The following is a 14,025-nucleotide window of genomic DNA, read 5'->3' on the forward strand; positions in this document are numbered from 1 at the left end:
AATATTTAATTAAATATGTGATTTGCTTTGCCAGCAAACAGACCTATGATTCTCAAACATTTTATTAGGAACTCTAACAAAATAAATGTTGAGCTGATATTCTTTATATATGCATATTTATTTTTTATAAGTTATGTAAATAGTGATATACTATTTAATAATGTAATACCTCCAAAAATATAAATTTTAAATGGATGAGATAGGAATTAAATATGTATGTGTGTGTTGCTGGGGATCAGACCCAGGGCCTTGTACTTGCTAAGTGCTTACCCTACTTGTGAGCTAAAACACCAGCCCTAAACAATATTCTTTTTTTGTGATGGTGCTGGGGATTAAACAAACCAGGGCCTTATGTATGCAAGGCAAGCACTCTACCAACTGAGCTATATCCCCAGCCCCCTAAACACTATTTTTAAATTATTTATTTATTCTATTTGTTATACATGATGGCAGAATGCAATTCATTTTATATTGCACATATAAGAGCACAATTTTTCAAATCACTGATTGTACACTAAGTATTTTTATACCATTCATGTCTTTATACATGTACTGAGGGTAATGATGTCTAATTCATTCCACCATCATTTCTACCCCTTTGCCCCCTCCCTTCCCCTCCCTCTCTTTTGCCCTATCTAAAATTCCTGCATTCCTCCCATGCTCTTCCCTCATTGCCTTTATGAGTCAGCATCCTCATATCAAGGAAAACATTTGGCCTTTGGTTTTGGAGGATTGGCTTGCTTTACTTAGCATTATATTCTCCAACTCCATCCATTTACCTGCAAATTTTTTTTAAATTATTTTTTAGTTGTACACAATACCATTACTTTATTTATTTATTTTTATGTGGTTCTGAGGGTCAAAAACAGTGCTTCCCACATACTAGGCAAGGGCTCTACCACTGATCCACAACCCCAGCCCAACACTATTCTTAAATACATTTAATTTTATTATAAATAAAATGTTTCTTTGCCAAAACAAATAAAAAATCACTTGGTGAGAGAAATGTAATTTAATATACTTTGTTATCATAAAATTTGGGTATTATACCATAGGATTAAGTGATAAGAAATTCTAAGTTTAACATTTGTCATTAATGACTCTTTTAGCTAAAAACTCCTGTAAATATGGATTCATATTAAAGAGTTGGCTTCATTTACTAGAGTATTGATTTTTCAGTCCATCCACCAGTTATAAAAATATTTTTTCCATAAATAAAAATGTTTTTATTAAAATTTAAGTAGCAAATTTTTGTTTTCCTGGATATCAAAAATTTGTTCTTGTGAAGTTTTCGCATTTTCACATTTTAAGTGAAAGGATTCAAAACTAACTTTCTGGAAGATTTAAAAGTAGATCTGATAAACTCATTATAGAGCCATTATAATTTGATTTTCTCATTCACTGTTAAGTATTCCCTTTCCTTTGAAATGTTAGATTAAATATGGGGGTGGGGAGGTTGTGTTTTTGCATGTACTAGAGAAGACTTACCGTGCAAAGTACTCACATAACTTGCTTTGTGGTTCATGCTTCTGCTTAATATGACTATATGGTTGGCCTAGAGTCTTTTACTATAAATTTGTGTCTATATCCTTTTATTTTGCTTTCAGATGAAAAAAAATAGTATTTGGTCATCACATTTAAGTTACTGGCTTCCAGAAAATACTAGTTGAAATCAGAATTGTAACACTAGATTTGAACACATGGATTTCTGAGGAATCTTAATTTGAGGCTACCAATCTAGCTAATCCTGAGGGACCTCTGGGTCACAAAACAACCTATCCAACCATGATCTGTATAGAGCCAAAGTTCGAGGTCAAACTGCCCTCTTGTGGTGAGAGATTGTGTTTGTGTGTGGTCTTCTCAGATACTTGCCCTTCATTTGTAAGTTTTTAATCTATCTGGCATTGATTTATATACATTTATAAATCATACAAACATAAAAATCAGTGTGGCACTGGGGATCCAACCCAGGTCCTTGCACCTGCTAAGCAAGCACTGTATCACTAAGCTATATTCCCAGCTCAATTTTTTAATACTTATATGTTTTGTTGTGTATTATTCCCATGAAATTCACCATTTAAAAATATGTAACTCAGTGAGTCTTATTATATTCACAGAGTTGTGTAACCATCATCACTAATTTCAGAGCATCTTGATCACCCCCCACACAACTCCATAAGCATTGATTTTAACGTTTAGGGTGTATATCACTACGTCTAGCACCAGCGCCATTTCTATTCTTTCCCCAGTGACTTGTAACATCATTGGTCCCAAATCAAGTTTAAATTATCTGTGTGGATTTGCTTTTTATATTTTTAATATATTTATATATATTTTATATTATCTTCCATTGGTCTATTTGTCTATTCCTGCACAAATTATTAAAGCAAGTTCCATCATTCTGTTATTCTTTCTCATAATTATCTTATTGGCCTTTTCCATTTCCATATAAATTTTTGAAATAACTTGTCAAGTTCCACAGAAATCCCAGGTGGAAATTTAGCTATGAACAGAAGAGTATTATCCATTTATTTAGGTTTAAAAACTATTTTAGGTATTTTTATAATTTTCCTTCATTTTTTGTTATATTTATCCCCAGATGGCTTACATTTTTGTTGTATTTATTCCTTGAATCCTTATTTTTTAATGCTACTGTTCTCAGGTAGACTGTTATAACAAAACAAAAACACAGAAGGGGAAAGGATATAGAGTGGGATGAGAAGGTTACTTTCTTATGTAATGAATCAGGTTTTTCTGAGGTTATATTCACATAAAGGTGTGAAGGAAAAGAGGAAGTGGATCCCAGGATGATCTGTGATCCAAATGGAGAGAACATTGGGACAGAGGTTTGAAGTGAGTGTGCCTGCTATATATGGAACACAGTCAACCAAGAGAGCAGCCGAGTAACAAAAGCAAAGTTATCCAGCACATTGTGGGCCAATTTAAAAACGCTGGCTGTTACTTTGCAGGAGAATACTATCTGAATCTTAACAGATCATTTAACTATGCTGTTAAAGAGTCCTATCTAAAGCTGGGGCTGCAGCTCAGTGTAGAGTACTTGCCTAGCATGTACAAGGCCCTGGGTTTGGTCCCCAGTCCTGTCTCAGGCTTTTGTCCTGTGGTCTGTCTACTGGCCTGGCCATGGAAAATTTGAGTTGGAGAACAAGGCCTTTGAAGTTCAAAATGGACTAACCTGGAAACCTGATAACTTTGTACATGAAAGGCTCCCCATTAAGAGTTGGCCAGTGAAAGGAACTCACATGATATTGTAATGCCAGATTCATGGGACCCCAACAGACCTCCAGGAGCCAAATCCGATGCAATCACACAAGAGTCTTTATTGCAAGCTCCAGCCTGGACTCACAACCAATGCAGCGGTCTCAGGGAGTGAGTCCCAGTTCTTTGTTCAGTGAGATTTTATAGGTTTTGGGGGGCTACTCTATGCATCACAACATCACACAGCAAATCATTCCATACTGCGGGAAAAATCAAAAAACAACTCTTAACATTGATTAGCACATTCACTGGCGGGAACAAGTTGGGTAGGGGTGATTGGTCAGTACAAAAGGGGTATTCATTTGAACTGATTGGTTTAGGCCACGAGGGGTGTACGTGCTGAACTACATGGTTTCCCAACATGTTATCAACCACAGTAAACTACTGGGGGGTTTATCTGGCATCCCCAGTATTTTCCCTGTCTCATGCTGATTGGTGGTTGCTAGGGGTTGCTGTGGGTCTTCACCTACCTTGAGTCAGGGATGCCTGGTGCCACAGATCTCTCCTGTTATTTGCAGACAAACAACTCAGCAGGGTGGGTATGTGCCTAGGAGTGCTCTGTGGGTCTTTCCAAGGACAAGGGTCACGACCCCTTCCTTAGGACAGGCCTTGAGGTAGAAGCTGCTGTTATTTATTTTCAAAAATGGAGTCACATCAGTTTCTCAATATCAGAAAGGTGGAAATGAAGAAGAGATGGGTATTCTCAGAATGCCATGGGCTTCCAACAATAGAAGACACAAAGGTGAACTGTGGCCCCAGTTTGTTCTCTCTTCCCTATCCTTATTGAGTTTCTCTTCCCAGCTTTTGGCCCTATTTGACCATCACAAACTTGGCTTCAAGCCTGATGAAGAGAGAGTGATTTCCACATAGAATGGCACTTCCTAAGCAGCATCAGCTTTCACAAATCTCTTTATGAGCTTCTCCTTCACATTCATACTTTGGTAGACACACACACACAGCTTGTTACACTTTCTCACATGTGCCCACATATCCATCTACACCATTTCTTTAGGATGATGTGGTTAGTAACTTTCTCTGCTCCGCAGATTCTCCTTTCATCCTTCACTTCCCCAGCTCCTCCCATATTTGGGTAAATGCTGATTCCCAAAACCCCTACTCCAGTAATATATGTAGTAACAATTTCTTTCATGGCTACATTCTATTGAGTCTATTCTATTGAGTTTTGGTACCGGCAATGGTAGCAGAAACAGAACCTTAAGAATGGAAATCTGGAATCTGTTCTCTGATCTCACTGGATTAAAAGACATTAATGTCTCTACTGATGTAGTAAATGACAGTTCATGGTAAAAGTTATTTAAGTTTTCACATGTTGTCATTTGGTTTGCTAATATACAGAAGCAAGATCAACTTGAATGAAAGTCAGATGCCAGAATATCTGTGGTATATATAGAGAGAATGGTATCCAAAGACTCAAGGAGATGGAAATGTTGGAGTGATTTTATTAGTATGACTTACACTCTCTCTTCATCAAAGCTTTTTCAAAAAATCATTGGTGAAGAAAGTAATATTATCCTCAAAAAACTCTAATAGCAATTGTCTGCTAATGTTAGTAAAATATGCTCTCATTGAAACTGCCTCCTTAAACATAATAGAGATGAGGGGAAATAAGAGAGGCAGGAGACACTTAGAAGGATTGAACCTCGAGAAAGGAAGACTCTAATTACCAAAACTGGCATCAGGGCCAGGGCAGTAATTATAATGGTTTCAACCTACAGAGATCTTAAGAGTCAGTTAATTGATTATGATCAGCTGGACTATAAAACTTGCTTACATAAGCAAAAAGAAAATCAAACTATAGAGCTACCGAATAAAGGTTAAACTTTAATCACCTTAACAGAGTCACAGGTACTCACCCATTTCTTGATTTAAACTCGCTTACCTCATTGATATTTAGTGTAATAATTGATGTTAGGACAATTTAGGGTTACTATTTTATCGTCTGTTTTCTCTATATTTTCATTCTTTTGTATCCCCTTTTCCTCCCTTCCTGATAGTTGAACATTTTTTCCAATGTTTTTGAAAGTATTTCTGTATTTTTTAAAATTTAAGTAGTTGCTCTAGGGATCATACAAATACTTAACTCCTTACAGTCTATGAGAATCAATATTTTTCACCATTTGAAATGGAATATATGCTAGGGTGATAGCTCATTGGTAATGTCTGCCTGACATGCATGAGGCCCTGGTTCAATTCCCTGCACCAAAAAAATTAAAATGGAATGTAGAAATCTTACCATTAGATTGCTTTAATTCTTCTGCCTTTATGACAAATATTACCTCTACATACACTGAGATAAGAAGACTAATTTATTTTCTTTCAATCATTAAATGTAACAGTGGAAAGTTATGTCTGATTCATTCTACTTCATTAAAATCTGCTATTTGGAGTCAGAGCCACACATGTAGCCTGACAGTGAATACTCTAAAAAAGGGGTTGCTTTCCAAAGTTCCTTATTCTCTTTAAAGTTTCCCAGTACTTCTAGGTTCCCTGACGCTCACCCTTGCAGTCCTCCAAGTAAAAAGCTGGGGCTTTAGTTACCCTGCTTTGCTGCACACTTCTAACAACTGTGGCTACATCTAGGCCAGGAAGTGAGTGGAAAGTGAAAAAAAGCAATGAGATCACAGCTTCTCTGAAGAAAGGTTCCTGTCCTCAGAGTTTTGGGTTTGTTTCTACTAAGCCTTCCTTTAATTTAGCTGAAAATGACTTCTTCATATTAGTACCTTCGTAGGTCCTTCATAATACCTTATATACTTATAAAAAATATTTTTAGATGTTATTGGACCTTTATTTTATTCATTTATTTTTATGTGGTGCTGAAATCAAACCCAGTGTACATCATTTGCTAGGCAAGCACTCTACCACTGAGCCACAATCCCAGCAGCCTTATGTATTTTTAAAATTTTATTTATTCTTATTTGTTATATATATGACAGCAAAATGCAATTCAATTCATATTACACAAATAGAGGACAATTTTTCATGTCTCTGGTTGTACACAAAGTAGAGTCCCACCATTCGTGTTTTCATACATGTACTTAGGGTAACAATGTCCATCTCATTCCACTGTCTTTCCTACTCCCATGCCTCTTTCCTTCCCCTCTGTCCCTTTTTCCCTATCTAGAGTTTGTGTATTCCTCCCATGCTCCCTCACCCCATCCCCATTATGAATCAGCATACTTATATCAAAGAAGACATTCGGCATTTGGTTTTTTGGAATTGGCTTACTTCACTTAGCATTCTATTCTCCAACTCCATCCATTTCCTGTAAATGCCATGATTTTATTCTCTTTTAATGCTGAGTATATTCCATTGTGTATATATGCCACATTTTTTTTATCCATTCATCTACTGAAGGGTAAATAGGCTGGTTCCACAATTTAGCTATTGTGAATTGTGCTGCTATAAACATTGATGTGGCCCCCTTATGTATTTTTTTAATATTTATTTTTTAGTTATAGGTGGACACAATATCTTTATTTTATATTTATGTGGTGCTGAGGATCAAACCCAGTGCCTCACACATGCTAGGCGAGCGCTCTACCTCTGAGCCACAACCCCAGTCCCCCACCTTATGTATTTTTAAAAATAGTTTTCTGATCAAATCTTCTTTTCCAATAAATTCTAATAAAAAGTATAGGTTTATGCTGAATAATTATAGCAAACTGTTAAACTTCATTGATAATAGATACAAAAAAATTAAAAGTTCAAAAATTCCTATGCCTAACCAATAAATTGGTACAATTTTGTAGCTAATGCTAGTGTTCTAAACTTTGAAACATAGCACTTTATCTAGAAATGTAGAAGAACTTCATTATGATGAAATTAGTTGGCAGAATGCTTTGTTGTTCTTGAGGGTTCTCTAGAAACTCTGGAGAGCAGCAGATTGCAGCAAGCACAGCTCAGGATATTAAGAAAAAAGAAGCTTTAGGAGGTAGAACCAGTTACAGGGTGGAAGACATTTCAACTGCAGCTTTTCAAAGAAGATAATTAGTGAGATCCAAGAGGTGGATGAACACCCATAGTTGATAATGCTGACATAAACGTTAACAGTAACAAACTGGGGTGGAATGGTGCTATGGTTTGGATCTAGAATGTCTACCCAAAAGCTCATGTATTGAAAGCATGATCTCCAGTGCAGCAAGGTTCAGGGGTGGCAGGGGTTGTGGGCAATGGTAGGATCATAACGGCCATTAGTGGTATAATCTATCAAATGAATCTGACAGTTGAATGTAATAAAGAGGTATGACCTAGTTGGGGGAAGTAGGTCACTGGAGGCATCCCCTGGAAGGTTTTATCCCCCACCCTCCCTGCATACTTTCTGGTTGCCATGAGCTGAGCAGCTTTCCTCTGCCATGTTTCTGCCAATCAACCATGGATTCAACTTCTGAAACTGTACAAATAAATCCAGAGAGTTTGGTTACAGCAACAAAAAGCTGCCTAACACAAATGGAGAAAACCTGTTATAAAAGTATGTTCTGGTTTAATTAGAATACAGCAATAAAGACTAGGAGGTTAATAATATCAGAAGCTGAATGAAAAGAAGTTGATTTAGGAAACACATCATTCTGATGACAAGCAAATTAAGGAGAAGGATGTTTTGAAAAAGGTTAAAAATAAAAAATAAAAACATGGCTGGGGATATAGCTCAGCTGGTAGAGTGCTTACCTCACATGCACAAGGCTCTGGGTTCAATCCTCAGCACCAAAAAAAAAAAAAAAAAAAAAAAATTAAAACAGCTGGACAAGGTGCCACAAGCCTATAATCCCAGTAGCTTGGAAAGCTGAGACAGGGGGATTGCCAGTTCAAGGCCAGTCTCAGTAACTAAGTGTGGCTCTAAGCAACTTAGCAAGACCATGTCTTAAAATAAAAAATTAAAAGGGCTGGGGATATAGCTCAGTGGTTAAGCATCCCTGGGTTTAATCTCTAGTTAAAAAAAAAAAAAAAAAAAAAAAAAACCCACGCAAAAACCAGAAAATTCAGAATGGAAAAAAAAAAATTCTCTCACAATAGCACAGGCACTCTACAGACAGAGAAGATTTCTTAGTAGGGGCTGGGGTTGTAGTTCAGTGGTAGAGTGCTTGCCTAGCACGTGTGAGGCCCTGGGTTCAATCCCCGGCACCACATAAAACTAAATAAACAAAATAAAGGTATTGTGTCCATCTACAACTAAAAATATTAAAAAAAAAAGATTTCTTAGTAAAAGCAAACGAACTAGAACGGGTATGAGGTTCTGGAAAAGAAAATATTTGCATAAGTGATTTACTCTCATCTAGCTACACTGCTTCTTTAAAAAACATCAGAATGCTGGGCACAGGGACATGCACCAGACACTTGGAAGGACACCAGATACTTGGGAGGTAGAGATGGGAGGATCTCATATTTGAGGCTAGCATGGGCAACTTAGCAAAACTGCCTCGAAATGAAATAAAGGGCTAGGGATGTAGCTCAGTGGTAAAGTGCTCAACTCTAAAGATACAAAAAAAATAAAACAAAACAAAAAGACAGAACTTTATAGCATATGTTTAATTGTATTATGAACATTATTCATTCAGATAAAAAAATGATGGCATAACAATGATTTAAAGTTGGTTCAACCATAAATTTGTAAGTGTATTTACCAAGAGCAAAAACAGAAGACTATTAAAAATAGCTACAAAGGTAACACATGTCAAAGTTTCTGTAACTGTTGGAAAGGCATATATCTAAATATGATACAGAATTCTTGAACAGTTCTTTTCTTAGCTACATGGTGCTATGAGTCTGGAAGAGACTGGTTATGGGTACCACTTCTTGTCTTCAGTTGTGATTGAGCAATATCAGCAAGTGCACTTTGTATCTTTTCCAGAAGCATATCCCCTCGGTAAACAACATCTTCCAGACATGTAGCAGCTTCATGATTTTCTTCTTCTAGCTTATATAAGCTAGCAGCCTTTATAAGACAACAAATTTTTAAATCTTTAGAGTTCAGAAGGAAAAAAAGTGGTATTAATTTTTAAATCTGGATCACTTTCCAACCACTGTGATATATTTTTCAGTAGTAGGAATTCTAAAAACCAGATAACTTGGAAACTATTATTCTACTCTACATTCAGAATTCCACCCTCCTTTCATTCTTTGCAAGGAAAAGGGACAAAACAAGGAACATTCTGAAATGTTCCTCAAAGTGAGGCTTCCTTGTAACTCAAAACTGGACAACTATATTTATTCAGCACCACCTTCAATAGTCTATTCTAGCTCGAACTGATAAAACACCCAACTTAAAATTTAATATTAAAGTAACTTTCAATATTGTAACAAACTGTATCAAATACCTCCTTTAAATCAAAATTCTTTATTACTAGTAAAATTCTCAAATGAGTTTGTTTTTACCTGTAAAGCAGCTGTAGATTCTTCACTGGGTAAGGAGTCTATCAAAACATCAATGTCTTTTGCTGTTCGTGCAATCAGTGCAGCAAAAAGCTGGGCATATTCTAGAGAAAGACATGACTAAATTAGGTTTTAAAAGAATCTCAAATTTCCCAAAACAAATTTAATTTTAAGTTAATGAAACAAAGAAAGTCATAACTAATGATTAAAGTCTAATTTTGACATACCAATCTCATCACATATTTAACTTAATGTTAGCTTAAATTGGAAATTATGCATAATGAATGTCATTTCCTTTAACAGGATAATATGGTGATCAGTTGAACAAAATTTGTAAATGTGATGGTCTCCTTATTAAAGTCCTTCAAGTAAAATTCAGTTAAATTCATACAATCGCTTCTCTAGAGGAGGATCCATCTGCTATTGATATGAACAGAATGATGAAATATTGTGTGAATTGACTAATAAATTCATTTGTTTTATGATAAAATTTGTAGTAATATTCTCCAACAACATTTTTAGAAAGAAATCATAAATAAGTTGAGTTTCTCAGTGAATCTAATAAAGGATTACATGAAATTTCAGACTCAAGCTAAGAGAAGCTATAGGAAACTTATTTACCTTCTGTAGGATTAGCTGGCTGGTCTTTGTTAATTGCTGTCTGAATATTATTAAAAGAGGCAGGAGGACCACATTGTTGCAACACTCCAATGGCATTACAAAATTGATCTGCAAGCTTGGGCCAAAGAAAACATTTAAGGTTAGAAAAGATTTACCAATTTTAAGGATTTTATCAGTAATAGCAATAAGTTTTAGTAATAATAATCTCTGATCAAGGGAATAAAACAGAAGTAATTTTGTATAAAATAAACTAGTGATGATTAATAACAATTATTATTTTTGGAGGGTGCTGGGGATTTACCCCAAGACCTTGTCCACGTTAAGCATACACTTTACCGCTGAGCTGCACCCCAACCCTACTAAATGTTTTAGTTGTACAAAGAAACCAAGTTTGGTATCAATCTAGTTGAAACAATTAAAAAGAAATATAGAATAACCTTAAGTGTAGCTCAAGTTTAATAAACAATGTGTTATTCATACACAAAGTATGATTCCTTTTCTCACAGAGTGTAATTTCAATTGTAAAGAAACAATGAGATAACAACTGCTAGAAAAGAAACCTTAGGTAATAAGAAATATATAATTCTCCAAAACTCTAGTTGTAAATTCTTGGTACTAAAAATGTATTTCTTAAACAGTTTTGAAAACTGAGAATATCAATTCCTTACCATCTCCAAACTAAACACTAATATACTCCCCACCAACTTCTCTCATTAGTCCTGATCCCTCAAACCTCAATTTCTATTAATAATCAAAACATAAGAATTTCCACTGAGTTTCTCTGCCTTCATTTCTTGGACAGAACTCAAAGTCAACTGTTTCCTATGTTAAATATCTAACCTGTATTGGGAGTCAACAAGTGTAACTTCAGATTATTTCCACTCATCTTCAATACCTAACACTACAAATACTTCCCTTTTTATCATTATTGCTGCTGTTTTAGTGTAGTAATCTTACAACAGTATTATAAAAAGCCTCATCATTTTCTAGTTGACCATATTATTTTACCCTGCTCAAAAAAATTAAAGTTCACTCCACTATGGTTTTCAAGATAAATCTCCAACTTACAGGATATTTCAAAACTTTCAATAATCTAAGTCAATTCTTATTCTACTACTCCCTCATATTTTTCACTACTCCCTCATATTTGCCTGACTAATCATGAATGCATTTATGAGACTAAATGGCTTTGCTCATGTTTTACTACTTGTAAGTACTCAGAAGATATATAAACCTAGATTCTTATACCAGTTCTGTTAACCTGAGTAGCTATTTTCTTCTCTTCCTCTAATTCAGTACTGGGAATTAAACCCAGGGTGCTCTACCACTGAGCTGTAGCCCCAGCAATTTTTTTTTAGTTGTTGATAGACGTTTATTTTATTTATTTATTTATTTTTACGTGTACTGAGGATTGAACCCAGTGTCTCACATACGCTAGGCAAGTGCTCTACCACTCAGCCACAACCCCAGCCCCCAGCAATTTTTTTTTAAAAAAATTTTAGTTGTAGATGGACTCAATACATTTTATATGTTTATTTTTATGTGGTGCTGAGGATCAAACCCAATGCCTCCTAAGTGCTAGGCAAGTGTGCTACCACTGTGCCACAACCCCAGCCCACAATTTTTTTTTTTTTTTTTTTTTAAGATAGGGTTTCACTAAGTAACCCAGGTTGGCTTCAAACTTTCCATCCTCCTGCCTCAGCTTCCTGAATCGAAAGGATTACAGGCGTATGTCACTACCCTCTCCTAGCTTTTTTCACTTTTAAAATTGGAACATTTCATATTACAGCCCTGTCATGAGGAATAGCAAAAAAACAAACAACACACACACACACACACACACACACACACACACACACAATATTCAATACAGTGGCAGTTACGTTCTGCAGATGTTTTTCAGATCCATTCATTCATTCACTAATATTTATTGAAAATCAATTCCTTGCCAAGTATTATATATAAACATTCTAGAGATATAGTGAATCTGACATAGTTTCTGTACTCAGAAATTCCAGAGGGTAGAACAAATGTTAATAGTTAAACATATAATTATGATTAGGATAAAGGCTAAGATTCCCTCTACCTTAGTTCATACAGCTCTATATGTCAATCTACTTCAACAGTTACAGCTGAAAACACTTGAATCATTATAACACCCTAATAACAAACAGTTTTTGCATCATTTAAAAGTCTCTTGAGTGTATGACATCTTTCTAATCCACTCAGGAAGTATCATTTTGTAAAGATAATATTTATATATACGGGGCTGGGATTGTGGCTCAGCGGTAGAGCACTGGCCTAACACGGGCAGGACCCAGGTTTGATCCTCAGCACCACATAAAAAAATAAAGGCATTGTGTTGTATCCATCTACACTTAAAAAATAAATATTAAACTATTTATATATACGATAAGCACTCACTCATATTAGTTAATCTAAAGGATTCTCAAATCCAATTATCAGCATGCCTACCCTGGATTCAAGGCCATATTCATTTTGTCCTCACTATCCTAGTTACAAGATACGAATATGCAAAATTTTCTCTGAAATAATATTTCTATCCAGCAGCATCATTATTATTTGTAAAACCTCAAAGGAGTATTCCCTGAGGGGAGGTTGGCTGGTTGCCCAGCCAAGTCACTGCAAGGTAGATTTTACCTGGTGAATTCAACAACATCTAGGGGCTCAGCCTTAGAAGTTCCTATTTTTATTGCTAAAGAGTGGATCTGTTTTTCACAAGTAGGTTCAAGACACTTCAAGTATACGCAGAGTGATGTATTAACAAGAACACCAAGTTGCTATCTTGGGAGGAGGGTGGAATAGGCATGGGGAACAGGTACCCAGTCAATATTCTGTATAGGCACCTGACCTGGGACAACAAATTACAATCAGAATGACGCCAAGAAATATAACTACCAATGAATAACAGTTTAACTCTTAATGGGAAAAAGTACATGTATCCTTTGGCTTGCATATACCTTGCACTCAGGTACAGCAAGCAGAAAAAAGAAACAGAACGAAAAAGTTAGAAAACCTGCTTACAAGACTAACCTTTAACAGACTTTTGGGGAGATATTAAAGTAGACATAAATAAGATTAGAAGAATCGTATCATAAAGTTGTCAGTTCTCCCCAAACTATTTGCTAGAAAGTAGCCAAGAGACGGAACAGGAGCCAACCAAGACTAAACAAAACTTCTCACAAATCGCTCTAGCCCCAACCTGAAAATGCAGCTCGATTAACAATTAATTAAAAAGACTCAACAATCAAGAGCACGGGATCCCCCAGGGTGGTAAAAATTAACAAGGAAAAGCAAAACAAACAAAGCTGCTGCTTCTCCCATCCCACACAAAAAAAGGGGGGGAATCCCAGAAGCACTACTGACAAATAAAACAAGAAGACACAACAGGACAGTGCAACCCGGACCCCGGAGGCGTGTGGGGGAGTTCCTGGGTCCTAGTCTGGCGAGAGGCTGCTCTCCCCCGCAGCATCGCGCACCACCACCAACCTCCCACAGTTCGCGGCGGCGCTTTCCACCGCCACGAGCGAGCACTTTCCACTCACGCCTTGACTCATTCTTCCCCCACTTCCGAGTTTTCTCTCTCGGGCCCCTTTCCTCCGTCGCTTTACCTCAAAAAAGAAAGCCAGAGACTAATCCAACGAAATTCCTTACCGAGTTCACAGCGTCTTGCAGCTGCGTAAGCCGATCCGCCATGTTCCCCCTGCACGTAAAGGGACG

General features: G+C 36.3%; 1 protein-coding gene across 1 annotated transcript; it reads right to left on the minus strand.

Moving 5' to 3' along the window:
* Positions 1–8,805: 8,805 nt before the first annotated feature.
* Med21 (mediator complex subunit 21) lies at positions 8,806–14,025 on the minus strand. The gene is made up of 4 exons (XM_026392338.1): positions 13,960–14,025; positions 10,285–10,399; positions 9,667–9,767; positions 8,806–9,226 (listed from the first exon to the last, which is right to left on the minus strand). Exons 1-4 carry the CDS (start codon positions 13,999–14,001, stop codon positions 9,050–9,052), a joined length of 435 nt encoding a protein of 144 aa, XP_026248123.1. The 5' UTR covers positions 14,002–14,025; the 3' UTR covers positions 8,806–9,049.

The sequence above is a fragment of the Urocitellus parryii genome, chromosome 5 (genome assembly GCF_045843805.1).
Source record: "Urocitellus parryii isolate mUroPar1 chromosome 5, mUroPar1.hap1, whole genome shotgun sequence".
Lineage (NCBI taxonomy): Eukaryota > Metazoa > Chordata > Mammalia > Rodentia > Sciuridae > Urocitellus > Urocitellus parryii.